This window comes from Taeniopygia guttata, chromosome 5, assembly GCF_048771995.1.
Source record: "Taeniopygia guttata chromosome 5, bTaeGut7.mat, whole genome shotgun sequence".
Lineage (NCBI taxonomy): Eukaryota > Metazoa > Chordata > Aves > Passeriformes > Estrildidae > Taeniopygia > Taeniopygia guttata.
Genome location: NC_133030.1, coordinates 49,318,999 through 49,334,032, shown reverse-complemented (window position 1 = coordinate 49,334,032; position 15,034 = coordinate 49,318,999). Strand labels below are relative to the sequence as shown.

The 15,034-nt window shown below is 41.5% G+C and overlaps 1 protein-coding gene across 5 annotated transcripts in view; it reads left to right on the top strand.

Moving 5' to 3' along the window:
* Positions 1 to 15,034, top strand: part of ITPK1 (inositol-tetrakisphosphate 1-kinase) — a 139,456-nt gene that overhangs the window by 113,081 nt on the left and 11,341 nt on the right. For all 5 annotated transcript variants that reach the window (XM_072930357.1, XM_072930356.1, XM_072930354.1 and 2 more), the window contains exons 6-10: positions 5,821 to 5,919; positions 7,813 to 7,853; positions 11,295 to 11,460; positions 13,043 to 13,110; positions 14,575 to 14,737. In XM_072930357.1, coding sequence (XP_072786458.1) covers positions 5,821 to 5,919; positions 7,813 to 7,853; positions 11,295 to 11,460; positions 13,043 to 13,110; positions 14,575 to 14,737 — 537 coding nt within the window. The remainder of the gene's footprint in view (positions 1 to 5,820; positions 5,920 to 7,812; positions 7,854 to 11,294; positions 11,461 to 13,042; positions 13,111 to 14,574; positions 14,738 to 15,034) is intronic.

Here is a 15,034-nt window from a genome sequence, read left to right as displayed (position 1 = left end):
ATCTTTCTGATAGTTTAAGGCTTAACATTTGCTCCATGAGTGTTAGATGATGAGCCAGTCCTAATTTTGACATGGATGATTTTGTGCTTTTCTTTAGGATGATAAGGACTTTTCAAAGCAGCTTTGGCACTTTTCTGTGTACTGCATTGTGGGATATGGAGGTCGTGTACCCAGTCTTTTCAGGAATAATACTGACAGCCTTTTCAGGCACAGAGAGCAACTCAGGCACAAGCTGTGCTCTTTTTAGAATTGAAAGGCAGAATTAAGGGATCTAGGGGTGCCAAGTCTGTTGCACACCTGGGGGACTCCAGGCCTCCTCTTGTGCTCCTTGGACAAACTGCATCTTCCTTCCACCTGTTTCAAAAATTTACTGTACCAGCTTATTTTATCTTTACCTGTCCTCAGCATGCCCCTCATTTGGTGTGTGTTTTACCTTCTGTGTGTAAACAAAGAAGGCACTGCTAATGATGAGTATTGAGCCTGGGCAAAAGATACTATATTCATCAGTAAACACCTTCTGGTTCATGTTTTTCCAGTAACACTCTCAAGATTTTGGTTGATGATGCTCAGACTGAAGCTTCTAACAGGTAGTTTGTTCAGCTACTCTAACGACCCCAGTAGCACCAAAAAGTCTTTTTCCTGGAACTCCTTAAACTATCTCCATAAAGCCCTGCCTGGCCAAGGGGAGCTCCCCACTTCATAAATGGAAGTTCAGTGTTCCACTGTGTTTGTTGACTGCATTGTGGTATTGTGGAAAGATGATGGTGGTGCTGAGAATAAATACTGTTTTTTTCAGCCTGTCTGCTGCAGTTCCTAATCCCTAGGCTAGGTGAAGGAAGGTGAATTATGAGGTAGGGAAACATGTTTAGACAGTAAATCTGAAATTTAATAGGCAATGGCTTTCTCATTGTATTTCTTTTCTAGACACAGGTTTTGAGCTATTCTCACAGATGACCATAAATTCTCTTTAAACTCTCTTTCTGAAGACAAAGAAATATAGTTTGTTTATCTATGAATGCAAGGCATTGAATCTGTAATCTAGTATTTGTTTTCTTACCTGTCCAAAATCATAAGGACCAAAGAAATCCAAATAGATTTTTCTTCTCTCGTGGTTTATTTTTTCCCCACAGTCATCCACAGCTACCCTCTGTGTTGGTACTTCTCAAACTTTTATATAAGGTATTACCTTTTATAAGGTGGCTTTTATATATGGTATTTACCCTTATCAGAAACCATCCCAGGACTGTCTTGTACAGCCCTGTCCCAGTGGTTTCAATTGATTTTTAAAATTTGGTTCAGCTGGGAGCAGCCATGTATTACTCTTATTTTTCCTCTATCCATTTTGCCTAGCTACTGAATGGGAGTATGTGTTGAGTGTTTGGCTTCTTGTGCCTTCTCCTGGGGGTTTGGGTATCCTGTGGCTGTTTGGCAGGCTGTCTGCAGGCCACCAGGTGCCCTGAGTAGAGAAGCATTACTCAGCATTTCTTACTAAAGCAAGTCCTGAGCACAAAGTATTCCACCAATTCTCACTGCCAGAAATTACTTTTCCCCAGACAGTTTCTAGTCTGCATCTTTCCCATCTTCACATCCCATTGCCCCTGTCACTGTTGTTGAACTTCATCTGGAATAATCCCCTGCTGGCACTGACACCGTGGTTTGGGTGCTCTTTCACCTCTCTGTTGTTGGTTAGCTGTGTTACCCATCCTGTAAACTGGCCCTCATCAGTCAAGCCCTCATAATGATGTTGTTTCCATGGGAATGGAACAGCACTCTGACACAGCTCACCCCACAGCAGGGTGTACCAGCCCTGCTACTGTGATCGCTGCCTGTCACCTGTTAGTGCCACCTCCTTGCTGTCCTCAGGCACTGCACACACTCCCCCTGCACTTGCAATGAACGTGATCCCTCCAGCCATGAGCTCCATTCAGAGGTCATAGGAGGGATAAAGTGTAGGAAGCACTGAAAGAAAGAAATAACGGTGGAAAAATGAACAGCCTAGATGAGAGATAGGGATGGGAGTGAGAAAAAATACAGAATATAAGAAACAGGAGAGAGAGAACTCCCTCTGAGATCAAATAATCTTGAAGATAAGGGAGAATATCTAAAGGCAAATATGAAAAACAGATACCACAAAGTTTGTGCTAAGGCATGCAGTAAAAATGAGGACAAAGATGGAGGAGGAACAGAGTGACAGAATTTTGACTTTTAAATTTAATTATAATATGTTGTTTTTAACAGCAAAAGTGCTACAGATACTTTTGGTATTTGTCTGAGGTGAAAGCTGAACACTGATTTGAAGAATCTTTCCTTGTTGCTGTTACGTTGGCACTTCTGGAACTGACAGGGTTCACCTGGAGGTGTGGCCATATTTCAAAGGCAGGACTCTCAGAGACAACCAGGTGCTTAGAAAATAAAGAAATACCATTCTCTAAATGTGCACTATAGCAGTGTACAGAATCTTAATTCACAGCAGTCTGTAGACTTATGGTCAGACTTTTCCTGCTGATATCTTCGGTCCAGCACAGGCTGCATGAAGGAAGATAGGGTTAGTAATTGTGGTCATCTGCTTATTGTGTGATGCCATGTATGCACCCAAAGGGAGAGAAGGAGTGCCAGATTTTTAGTTTCAGATCCAAAGTGAAAAGATCAGAAACTGAATACATAATAATCTCTTGGAATTTAAGGTCACTTGTGCATAGCCAAGGGTGGAAGATGAGGCAGAGTTTTTTCCAAACTTGATGTTTTAGAAGAAGACTCTTCCTCTCCGCAGCACAGATCTGAGTACTGATGGTTGAAAAGCAACAGCACCAGCTCCATGCACAGGTTTTGGGTTATACCATGTCTGTGTCCTGACAGAGTCACTTCTGCTAGGGCTGTATGGCCAGTGGAGCTAGCAGGAGGGGTGACATGGCTGTGGCCTCATGCTGTAGTAGTTCTCAGACTGCTTTTATTATAGTGCTTTGTTCACACTGGGCTCTCGGGTGCAAATGAGAATAGTGCTGGGTTTTAGACTGGAGGGTTAGGCTGGAGCATCAGTACAAAGGGGCAGCAGTGGAGCCAGAATCATGATGCCCTTCTCATCTCTCGACTGTTATGTTTACTTGTTTGTGAATATTTACTGTTCTTTTTGGCAATGGTTTCCCATGGTGTCTTGTCGCTGCTGGTTTGCAAAGAAGTGGTGACAGTGCCGAGAGTCCAGCACCTGAGCACAGCTCAGTAAGTCCACACTAAAGCAGCTTACTCAGCAGGAGGGGGGAAGGCTCAGTGTACCACTGGGGGTCATTTGCTCTGTGTGGGTTGCATGGTGTAGTGCCAAGCTGATGTAAATCAGTTTTGAATTGACTCTCAGCCATTGGGTGAGAAGGTGTGCAGAGACTGCTGTCATTCTGATAGCGGGAGCTGGATGATGAGAGAAAGCTTTAGCATGTGTTTACCACCCTGGGAAGGAGGAGAGGATGATTGCTGGAGGACTTTTTATTTTAACTTGCATCTATCTTTAGGATTTCAGTGTGTGCAGTTAAACTCAGAGCAGCCGTTTTCTAGCTGTAGGCTCTACTGAAGTGTTGAGTGAGGATTCATTTGTCCTCAGGTCTGGCTGTGAATTAATGGTCTGTTTTAGAGGTCTCAGTGGGCTAGAATTGCCTTCTTGATAGAGAAAATGCCAGTGCTATGCAAACTCAGCAGGAGCACTTTGTGATGCTGAGAGTCTTCTCTGCTACTTTTTGTTGATCCAGGTGGTCCTTTCTAAATACAGAGTCAGAGAAATTACTGTTTGCCCCTTCCTTCATCTCCCCATGCAAGTGTCATGTAGTCAGCAGGAACACTGGATCCTCCCTGTCTCCCTTTCCTGTTTGCATGAGAGAGAAACAGAGGGAACCAAGATGGAACCATACATTCCTCTGCATCTGCACTCTGAAGGCAAAGTTACTTGTGAGCCTTCAGTATGTGGGTGGGAGAGCTGCCAAGCCAAAGTTGTTCCCAAGTATCTGTAAACTAAATCTTATTCCCTACATTCATCCAACTAAGGAACTTTCACTCTGGCAAAGGCTTGTAAATATTACAGTACCTGTCACTTTTGGATGCTGCTTTCTGTTTTCATAGCAGCAAATTGAAAGCTTTGAAATCTGGGATGTTTTGTTTAGTTTTGTAGAGGTTGACCTCAAAGCATCAGTCTTTCTGCTCTTTTTAGAATCTATGAAAATAACCTTTTCTCAGAAAATTTCTTGTAGTGACAACACTGCTAATGAACAGAGTTCTCAGATATTCCAAAAGTTTGGGGATGTATTGAGATATGTGTACCAAAATATAGAGAGTTTTGCTTATCTGTTACTTTCAGTGATTCAGTTTTCTTTATAGATGTACTTACAATGAAGTGAAAAGTATTAATCCAAACAATGTTTATAAAGGGATTTATGAACGCATGTCTGTCTCAGAGTTATGTTTAGTTTTGCTGGGGTTTTAGTTCACATGTACTTTTCAGTTTCTGCACCATCTGCACAGCATGGCCACCACTTGTTTCAATTCAGCCATTCTTTGCTTATTTTTAAGACAAGTTGCTGGTTGATACAAACCTGTGACTTAAGTTTGCCAGATGCAGTTGCTCCCACCATTTGTGTTTGTCTCCAGTTGCTTCTTGGAGGAAGGTGTCATCCTTTTTCTCTTGAAATAAGTCTACAAAGCGAGTCTTGGCAGACCTGTTCTGAATTGTGTTCAGTACTGTGCAGCTCAAGTTATAACTCATTTGTGGCTCCCAAGTTAACCTGACCACAGCTCAAACTCCATTAAAGTAGTACTTTTTTAAGGCTGTGCTCACTGAGGAGGTAATTAAATAGTCATTCATACTTGTGTGATGTCCTTGATTTGACTTAGTCAATTTTGTCAAGGTGCACACAGCTTGTCTGAAAACCTGCAGCCCTGCTGACCTGTCTCAGAGCTGTGGCTGAAGCCAAGGTTCTTTGTACACTTCAGATTGCAACTCAGCCCTCTTAAGCGATTTATGTGCAAGTCCTATGAGTCCTACAGTGGTTTCTGCCTTTCCTGCTGCATTCCCAGGGGAATCTCAGTTCTCCTACAGTGAACAGGAAGAGCAAGTCAACTTACCGAGTCATTTAAGAGGGCTGGTTTTTGACTCCAGCCTTCCCACAACACCATGTGAACAAGCACAGCATTGGCAGAAACATTCTGGAGCAGAACTCCTCCATTAAATTTTACCACGGTTCCCATGATTCTTCTCTTTACCCAGAACTTGCTGAGCAGTCTTGACATGATGATATCTAAACATCTCTGACATGCTCTGATTGGCTTTGCCAGACCAAATGAACCGACTGCTTTCATGGCAGAGCCATCCCAGAGAACAGCAGAATGTTCTGGCACCTTGTCTGAAGTAAATACACACTGGAATCTGACACCTGAGGAGCCCTACAGGAGATACGGCTTTGTGAGATTGCCTATTCTAGTCACATTTGCAGACCATTCTGGTTTTTATAAAATGCTTTAGAAAATTTTGCTCAAAGACATAAAAAGATCCCAGTTGCCTTTTACCTCATTGGCTAAGCCTTGTGCAGTGTTTCTAAGCAGGTGACCATTTCTGCTGCCTATGAAAATACTGGCTTTGTATTGCCATTTAGATTGTATGAAAATTGAGCTTTTCATCTTCTGAAATGCTTCCAGAAACCCAGATTCAGGCCTGGCTTACAGTCCTTTTGGGTGCTTTAATATAAGCTGACTATTAAGAAGCAGTTAGTATGGAGAGAGCTGGTAATGTTGCAGCTGAGGAGCTAAACCCCTCATCTTCATCTGAGTCTTCTTATTTTCTTGCAGATGAGAGGATCTGTTCACCACCTTTTATGGAGCTGACAAGTGCCTGTGGAGAAGATACCTTGAAGCTTATAGAGAAGAATGGATTGGCATTCCCATTCAGTATGTACATTAGATTTTCTTTGGTACATCTAGTGGGTTCTAAATACTGCACATGCACCCCCCAAAAGATAGCCAACATTGTAGGAGTGTGGGTTTCACTTCTGTTAAAACTTTCCTGAAACAAATGCTCTGATGCAGTCTGCTTGGAATGTAGAACAAATCCCCTCCCTATCATCTTTTACTTTTACTTTTATTGCTGTTCCTTACTTTTAACACCTTGCTACAGTAAACATGCATTCCTGGCAAATGCTAATAGTTCTAACAAAATTAGCCTCTTGCCCTGAACTTGTACAAGATGTTTCTCCTGCCAGCTGCATTCGTTTTTTTCTTGAGAAAATCACTGCCTTGTTGATTGTCTTCTTTTTTTACCCACCTCTCCCTTGCCCTGGTCCATGGTACAAATATAATCTTAGAGGGAAAAAAAAAAAAGAGGGTTAACACAGATAACAGACTCCAAGGGCCCACAGCTCAAACAGCTGCTATGAACTGTTTGTGCTTTGTAGCAAATTTCATTGCAGGACTTCTGCTTTAATGGGTTCCTTTATTTGATTCCTTGCAGTATGAAGTGAGCAGGATCATTAGTTGATGTTTGTTCCCTTGGTGCTTGCTTCATTTGTAAGGTTCAGAGGTAAAGTCGTGTGGAAAAAGCATGTTTTGCCCTCCCTGCCACCACTGTCCCAAATGAGGCAGGTCTCCTGAAGATAGGTTGTGAAGCAGTACTTTAAATTCCACAGAATGGCCTTGCCCTCCTCTTCACAATGTGCCCTCAGTGCAGACTGACTAGTCCTCAGTAGTCAGCAGAACATATTCAGGAGGTCTGAATCAAACCCACTAAATGATGGTGAAACTACAAAATAGCACTGAAAATTAATACACCTTGATATTCTGGGAGTGTTTTTTTTATTTTCCTGTGTCTATTTTTATTTTTTTCTTAAAATTGATCCAGCTCTCCAGAGCACATGTCTGTGAGACATCATACATCATTTTGTAAAATTTCAAGTTGCCAAGTTATTTTGGACTCTAGTGCAGGTTATCTCTCTTTCATAGCTCCCTGTCCTCTTACCTGGTAATTTAATTCTTCCAACAACCTGCAAAGAAGTCTTGTCCTATCCACCCCCTCACTACTTGCAAGTTTTCATGTCCTCTCCTTAACACATAAGTAACATCAGCCTTAGTCATTATGTGGGCCCTAGGGTCTTAAGCTCTTCTCTGGCCTGATAGTAGAAGGAGCATGTTGTTTCTTTCCTCTCACTGGTTTTACTCCTCCTCTTAATCAGGATGGAGGTGAGAATCAGGATATACAGAGCAGATAAATGAGAAGGAGAAAGAAAAACTGCTAGGCTTTCTGCCTATTTCTGTCCTCCTCTATGATTGCCTGTGAAAAATAAATTATTATCTTAGTTTGGTTCAGTCCGTTACATTTTCTGCTCTTCCCTGAAAACAGGGAGGTAAGAAAATAAGTTGATTCTGACTGTGTCCCAGTTCCTTTGTTTTAAGGACACCAGTGTTTTGTGGTACCTGTAAAGTAGCTCTAGCTACTCTAGAAAAAAAAAATTATATAGTTGTGAAAATTCTCTCTGAGTAGACAGGATGACAATCCTAATACTAATATTAGCTTCTTAGCTGATGCTTTACAACTCTGTCCAGTCCTAACAAAGACCTGTGCTTGCACCTTAGTTACAGGGAGGAATTGAGAGAGTAGGGCTTGGAGCAAGCCAAGTTTTGCACTGATTGAGGACACTGTTCAAGCAAAGACTGTCACTGGTGTCTGTTACAGTCAATGCCTTGGTCTGGTGGACTCCAGTGTTTGCATGTGTGGGTGGGAACAGGATTATAAAGGGTTTGTGTGTTCTGTTTCAGTGGTGAATTGTCTTTTCTTTTTTATTTACCCAGTTTGTAAAACTAGAGTGGCCCATGGGACCAACTCGCATGAGGTGAGTTAAAAATTTTTGCAGTATTATTCATCTGCTTCCAATCGTGTCCTGTCCCCCACTCCCCCTGTGGTGGTTTGGCTGGTGATTTCCAATCCTGTAGTTGGTAGGAAGAGGGCTGTGCCTAAACAACCTTTCTTCCCCACCTCTTCCTCATGTTTAATTGCACCATTATTTTTAAAAAAATCTAAAATGAAGCTAATTATGACTTGAATCATGCAAGCTGTATTTAGCAGTTTCTACCTTCCATCATATTGTTGCTTCTAGCAGTTTGTAGTTTCCAGTCATCTTTGTCCAAGAATTCTCCTTCAGTCACTCCTTTGGTAAGAGGTCACTAAATAAAGTTTATGTCCCAGAAAGTTACTTTTCCAATATGTATGTGGTACAGATGAGAAGTGGGTTTGTGCTTCAGATGGAGCAGCTGGCTCCTTTCCTTGAGGGGGAAGGGAGTAACAAATAGAGATGGTTTCCAGGCAATGTTCAGTTGTAATAACACAGTGGGATCTGTGGGGAGAGTAGGACTGGTAAAACTTATCTGCCTTCCTGTAAGGCAATTGCAGCTAAAATGGTTGTATATTCCCAGAATGAGTGCATTACCTATGAGATTAGCTTCCTCTAAATTTAAGTGAGTTGAGTCCTGTTTTAATTCTTTTCCATTTGTGCTTCCTGCCTTCCTGCTTAGTTCAGATCAGTTTTGAGAATCCAGCCCTTGCTGCTGGCTCCCCTTACTCCTGGCTTCCTTTGTTAACAATGTGGCCATAAGTCCAGGTTTCCCAGCTGCTCTTGAAACGTGCACTATGAGACATTGCTGCAATGTCTCCAAGTAAATTGCAAATCTAGATGAGCAGAATGGCTGTGGCTGAAATCTTGACTGGCCAGCAAAAAAGGCAGTAAGATTTTTTAGGCAGGCTTTACCTTGGCTTATTTCACAAGCAAACAGACAGTCCTATTACTTTGCTGGAGCAGCTGCTATAAATTTTTGCTGTCATTCCTGAGAACACTTGGGTACTGGATTGTTAATGAATTTAAGACTCAAATTTTCCTGCTGATTTTTCTGTCAAGAGTTCCTCTGCAACTGCAAACTGAAACACATCAACCTCTGAGTACTTGTCCAGTTAGGCTTGGACTTTATTCCCTTGATGAATCTTTCTTTGATCTTCTTTTATACAGTGCAGACACATCTAAGCCTCCTGACAGAGCAAAAATTAGACTAAAATACAGCCATAGTCTGCAGTTTATCACAGGAACTTGTGACGAGAGCTTAGGAGGACCCCTGAAAAAGCCTGAAATCTTGCATAATACTTTACATAGTAGTAGCAGTAGTAAGTTTTGGAGTTGCTGAGTTCTCAGGGCTAATCCAAAACTGTATTTATGATCAGAGTGGAACTGTTTTGGAATTGCTTATGGTCAATAATTACAAAGGAAGCATAGGATAAATACCTGCTTATAGCACAATCTGTCTAAAATATGGAGCATAGGTCTAGAAGCAAGAAATTGTCTGTTTTATTAATGACTCCTTGTCTGGCTTTTGGTAAATCACTTCACATTTTGTGGATATATTTCCAATACAGGACTGACACTGAAATTAGAGCACTGACCAGAAACCTGCTTTTCTTCATAAGATGGCTGTTAAGAAAGTTCAAGTACTGGCTAACAGGAACAGCTGAAGGTGCAGGCTTGAGTTTAAGTTTGGTGCGTGAGTTTGGTTTTCACCAGTTGAGGCTGTCAGACTCCACTTTTCTCTTGTGAGTACATGTGCAAGCTGAGGTGGTGTCACCCTTTCTGTGGTGTCCCTAGTTCTACATGGCCTCTGCACTAGCAGTGGCCTCAGCAGCTCAGCACTTGACTCCCAGTTTGCCAGCACCATTTTTAAAACTTTAATAGAGATGATGGCTGGAAGTTGTGCTTCCTGGCTGCCAGCGGGTCAGAACATAACTAACCTTTGGTAAAGCTACCATGAGAGACCCATAGCCTGAAGAAATGTATCCAGATTTTTTTCTGAGCATTGAGCAGACAAGAAGGAAAAGGCAGAGAATCACTATGTTTTGTGAGACTGAATTCCTTATGGACATTGTCATTAAAAATTCTTGGTGCAAATGTTTTGTTTTGCCTTCAGAAGAGCTCTGCATTTATAATGAGAAATGCTATTTGGAAATTATGATATCAAGTATTGTACCCATGTTACTGCCAGGCACAGCAGGTCTGTGCTAGATGACAAAGAGCAAGTGCACCCTGCAAGCAAATTCTTGGAGCTCTATTCATGCATGTTAAAAACCACGAGACATCGCAGTGAACCGGCATAACGCAACACCACAGGATTTATATGGCTTATATGGGCTGTGTGCTAGTCCATGGGGCTGCCAGCACAGAGCTTTGCAGAGCAGAGGCTTCACATAGCTTCCAATAGCCTGGGTCAGTGTTAGGCTGAGAAGATAAATTCTGGCTTTCCACACTTCTAAAATAGGCTGAACCTGTTCATCTAATGTTTATTTGTGGGAATTAATTAACTAATAGTGGAAGAGAACACTATAGGAACAGCACAATTCTTGCCAGTGTGATGCTGTAGACACTATAATGCCAACAATCCACACAAGAGGAGGAAGAGAGCAATATTTCTTGCCATCAGTAAGAGAGAAATGAGCTGTGATGTTGTTGCTGTGAATCATCTTGATGGATGATTCTGTCTGTTAAAGAAATTTCTTGCACGTTGTTACCACTCACAAATTCACTCTATGCTGTATAATAGAGACAGCAAGAATATCAGCTGCAAGTAGGTATTGAATGCATATGTTGACTTGAACATAGAAAATGTTAAACTACTGAGTTATTGTGCATGTGTGCAGTTATTTGATCATTCATAAAGCCAAATAAATGCATTCCTTTTCAACATATTTATTCCAGTGCCTTCAAGAGGACTATCTGTTTAGAGTAATGGGGTGAAACCAAGCAGGGAAATTGATAGGCCAGCATTTGTTAGCAGTAAGAACTACTAGAGTCTGAGAAATGTCCTCTGGTGTGGGTGAAGCCCTGGTGCTTAGTCTGTTGCAAGTTGGCTGAAGCAAATCAGGGAAATAGAACTGTGGGGAAGAATTCTTGTCATTAGTGCACAGAGCTGTTCCTTCTGTTCTCATGATACAGGCCTGTATTCAATACAAACTTTGTTGTCTGTGTTGGTCAGGTGTTTTGTCTCTTTGTTGTACCTGCACTTGCATTAGTTTCCCAACTAAAGGCAGCAAATGAAATTGCAAAGTGCTGTGAAGAAAATGTTGATTGAAAATGAAAGCTTCGCTGTCAGTGGTGTTTGCAGAGCTGTGTGCCAGTTAAATGAAACACAATGAAATAAAGCAAGATGCAGAAAAGGAGATGTTCCCCTTGTTGCTTGTCAACAAGGATAAGCATGAAAGTATTGCAGCCTTTTGCAAAACCATGTGTGTGTGTTTCCAGATGGCGATCATCTTCAACCAGGAAGGCCTCAAAGCTGTTCGTCCCCCTTGTGTCATTCAGAGCTTCATCAATCACAATGCTGTGCTCTATAAAGTTTTCGTGGTTGGGGAATCTTACACTGTGGTGAAAAGGCCATCTTTAAAGAACTTTTCTGCAGGCATCTCAGGTACGTTGTACTGATTTAAAAGAAAATGTCTGTTCTTGCAGCCTCAGCAGGAAACATCTCCAAAGAAAATATCTGTGAAAAAACTGCTGAAGTGAAGGCAGCTGGTTTGGACATAGCATGTTTCCTCTTCTGTATTATTTCAATAGAAAGGGAGATAGCTCACCTGCTCTGGAATATGTACTAATGGCATTCATATAGTAAATATTTATGCAATGGTAACCTGAGTCTTACCTGTTAGACACTGCTTTATGTCATGTGGAAAGGAGGAGAGGGAGAGAAGTTCTCTCCTTTCACAGTAAGTTCATGTGTCATTTGTTCCGGAATTTGTTTATAAATGTGCTTTGGAGAGAATTTCCTGAATTCCATCATTTCAGCACTTCCTCTCCCTATTTTTACCTGGAATATGTGTGTGTTTTAAATTAAAGATCACTTGTGCTCTCCCCTAAATGAGCCCCCCTCTTCATGTGAGGCCCAGTGTTGAAAATCTTGGTGGGAAGTGTCCTTTGGTTTGTAGATATCAGCTCTGCTGGGGAGAAGGAGGAATGGATTTGTCAGTGAGGAGAGTGATTCTTCTATATGTCATTAGACAGCAACACTTGAAGTGTTTTCATTAAAGATTACTTAGAATTCTTTTATGGAAAAAGCTCCTTTCCAGAGAACTGCATTCTATGGCCCACCAAAAGTATAAAAAACTTAGTAGCACATAGATGGGAGCAAGCATGATCTGATAGCAACTGAACAAAATCTAGGAGGTGAGGATGGGATCAAACTAAAGGAGATGATAGAACAAATGCCAGTTTTTGGTTTTTTTTTTTTTTTTCACTTTTCTTAGTGTTTTTGGCTAATCCTAGTATCTCCCCATGTATGCTCACTACTGCATTTCATGCACCAATATGTATTTTGTTAATATAGGTGTAGTAGGATGCTGGTGGAAGTTCTTGTCTGTAGCTGTGTGTGCCTGTATTTACATTTAGGTCTGGTGTATGTCCTGATCAAATTAAGTAGGCCAGAATCTGTGTTCATATAAACTGTTAGAATAGTGGCTTCTGTCGCCTCAGAGTGTCTCCTGCATTCCAGTGGTGCTTCCAAGAGAAAGACAGGTCCTGGCCACAAAATGTATTGCTTTCTGCCATGGTCATAGTGCTCTGCCCAGGTTCCCAGGGCTCTCAGTGTACCCTAGGTGCTACTGGCCTACCACCTACAGTGATTGCAGCTTCTCTCTTCCGTCACACACCTTCCCCTTGGAACTGTCACTTTGAGTATAGCACATTAGTAAAACTTAACTTCATTATCTGACTGAACTTAGTTAATTTTCTCTGGTGAAGGAAGGAAAACTGATTTCTGTTTACCCAGTGTGTGGTTCTATTTATCTGTGGTCTGAGAACCGTGGGTTATCTGTCTGCAGGTCCCTGCCTGTGCAGACAACCAAGTGCCAGCAAGCAGGAGAGCCCTGTGGGTGGGGTGGATGGTTGAGACTAGGATGAGATTCCTGGGGCTGCACTGCCACCTACTGTTCTTTACACTGTTCCTTTGGAAATTAAAATCTGGTATAAAGTTATTTACAACCTGTTTTTAATTGCAGACAGAGAATCAATATTTTTCAACAGCCACAATGTTTCCAAACCAGAGTCCTCATCTGTCTTAACAGCAGTAAGTACACTTGGTTTTTTTCCCTGTAGTTCAGCTGGAAACCTATCTAATCCTTTCTTATGGAAGTGTTAGTAGCTAGTGACTCTCTTTCACAAGCTGTCTGCTTCTGTGTTGCAGGCTGAGGTCTGTTTGGTACCACGAGCCAGCATGACTGTGTCCCCCTCTGATTTTCCTTACCGAGCTCCGGTGAGGAAGAACTTGTAGCAGGGATGTGCTGCTTCCCAAACTACCCAGAGCTAATCTAGGCGAAGGGAAGAAGGAGGTTTTAAATCAAAACACCTGGCTTTTTACTGTCCAGAGAGATTGATAAGCATAAATCATTCTTCTAGGACTCAGTTCTGTGAGGGAAGACAAACAGTGAAAATTAAAGCATAGAAATTGCTTTGGCACAAAGGCCACAAAGGGCCAGTAGTTGTCTGCCATGTGAGCATGCCCAAGCTGTGACCATGGGACCATTTCTGGATGTCATTCAAGACCATCAGTACCAGCACACTGCACAGTTTCATGCTAGCATTACCAGTCCATTTACTAAGATTTGGATATATGATTCTTAACAAGTTCTCCGGCACTTGGCTACTGAGAAAGTCACTTTACAGCACTGGGTCCTTTCAATCTCTTGAGTCTTCAGATTCTTTTCTGTTTCACAAGCTCTGCTGGGGACTAGTTTTGTATTTGATTTTGAATTTTGTGTGCAAGACAGGTAGGCATGCTAAATATTAAAACTGTAGTTGTGCTAGTCATAAATCCTTTTGCGGTTATGTTGAGGGAGAAGCCATTACTAAAAATTTACTTTCAGACTTAGAGAGTCCTGTGGTTTACCTGCCATCTCATTAATACAAACATGTATTCCAGTCATGCTTCTGTAGGCATAACAGCATACTTCTGCTGTGTAACATGCTGTTTAAAAAGCGAAGAAGAGTGCATCCTCCATTCATAAGTAACCTAAGTCACTCATTTTAATAAATACTTACAAAATAATTTGAACCCACATAAATGTATACTCTGCCCTTAAGATATCAGCTGAGTTGTATTGTATGACTCAGATTAAACTAACAACAGGAGTCTATCCTGTTACCCTTTAACAGAGACCTTGATCTACACTGAAATAATGATAGCCAGAGGTTTTGCAGCACAGGATTAAATATGCCACCTGTATATGTTTTTTAAGGTGTAGATCTAGTACTTAAAATAATGAGTCTGATGCTCCATTCATTCCTGCTTTGCTTCTATAGCTGCACCAGTGTGAAGAGGAAGAACTAGATGCTTTAGAGCAGATGAATTTCTGATTTAGGAAGGATTTTAAATTACGAAAGTAGTTTCTCTTTGGTATCTTTCTCGGTTTCATGACACTGGTTCTCTGCAATTAGATTTGGTGGATATGCACCTGGAAACTTCTGAAAATCAATCTTTCCACTAAAAAGGCTGTTTCAGAGTCCGTTAGTAATGGGTCTTTTTCCATTTTAGCTGGATAAAATCGAAGGAGTATTTGAGCGGCCAAATGATGACGTCATCCGGGAAATCTCTAAAGCTCTGCGGCAAGCTCTGGGAGTTTCCCTCTTTGGAATTGATATTATCATTAATAACCAGACTGGGCAGCATGCAGTAATTGATATAAATGCATTCCCAGGTAAGAAAGGCCTTTGCACTCCTACTATTTTTGGGTTTGGTTTTTTTTTTTTTTGTGGGTTTGTTTTTTTTTTTTTGAGACTCTGAGCCATTAATAAAAATGAGGGGGTGGAAGCAACTAACTGTTCCCTTGAAAATTTCTTCCTATGCAAATTGATTCCCTACAAAGAGACATTTGTGCACAAAAGCAATACCAGGAATCGGAAAATTATAAAATTGTAGGTGCACAGAAGTTGCTGTGGAGAGTTACTGTCCTTGTAGGTTCACATAAGTGTGTCCTGCAGTAAAAGGATGGATT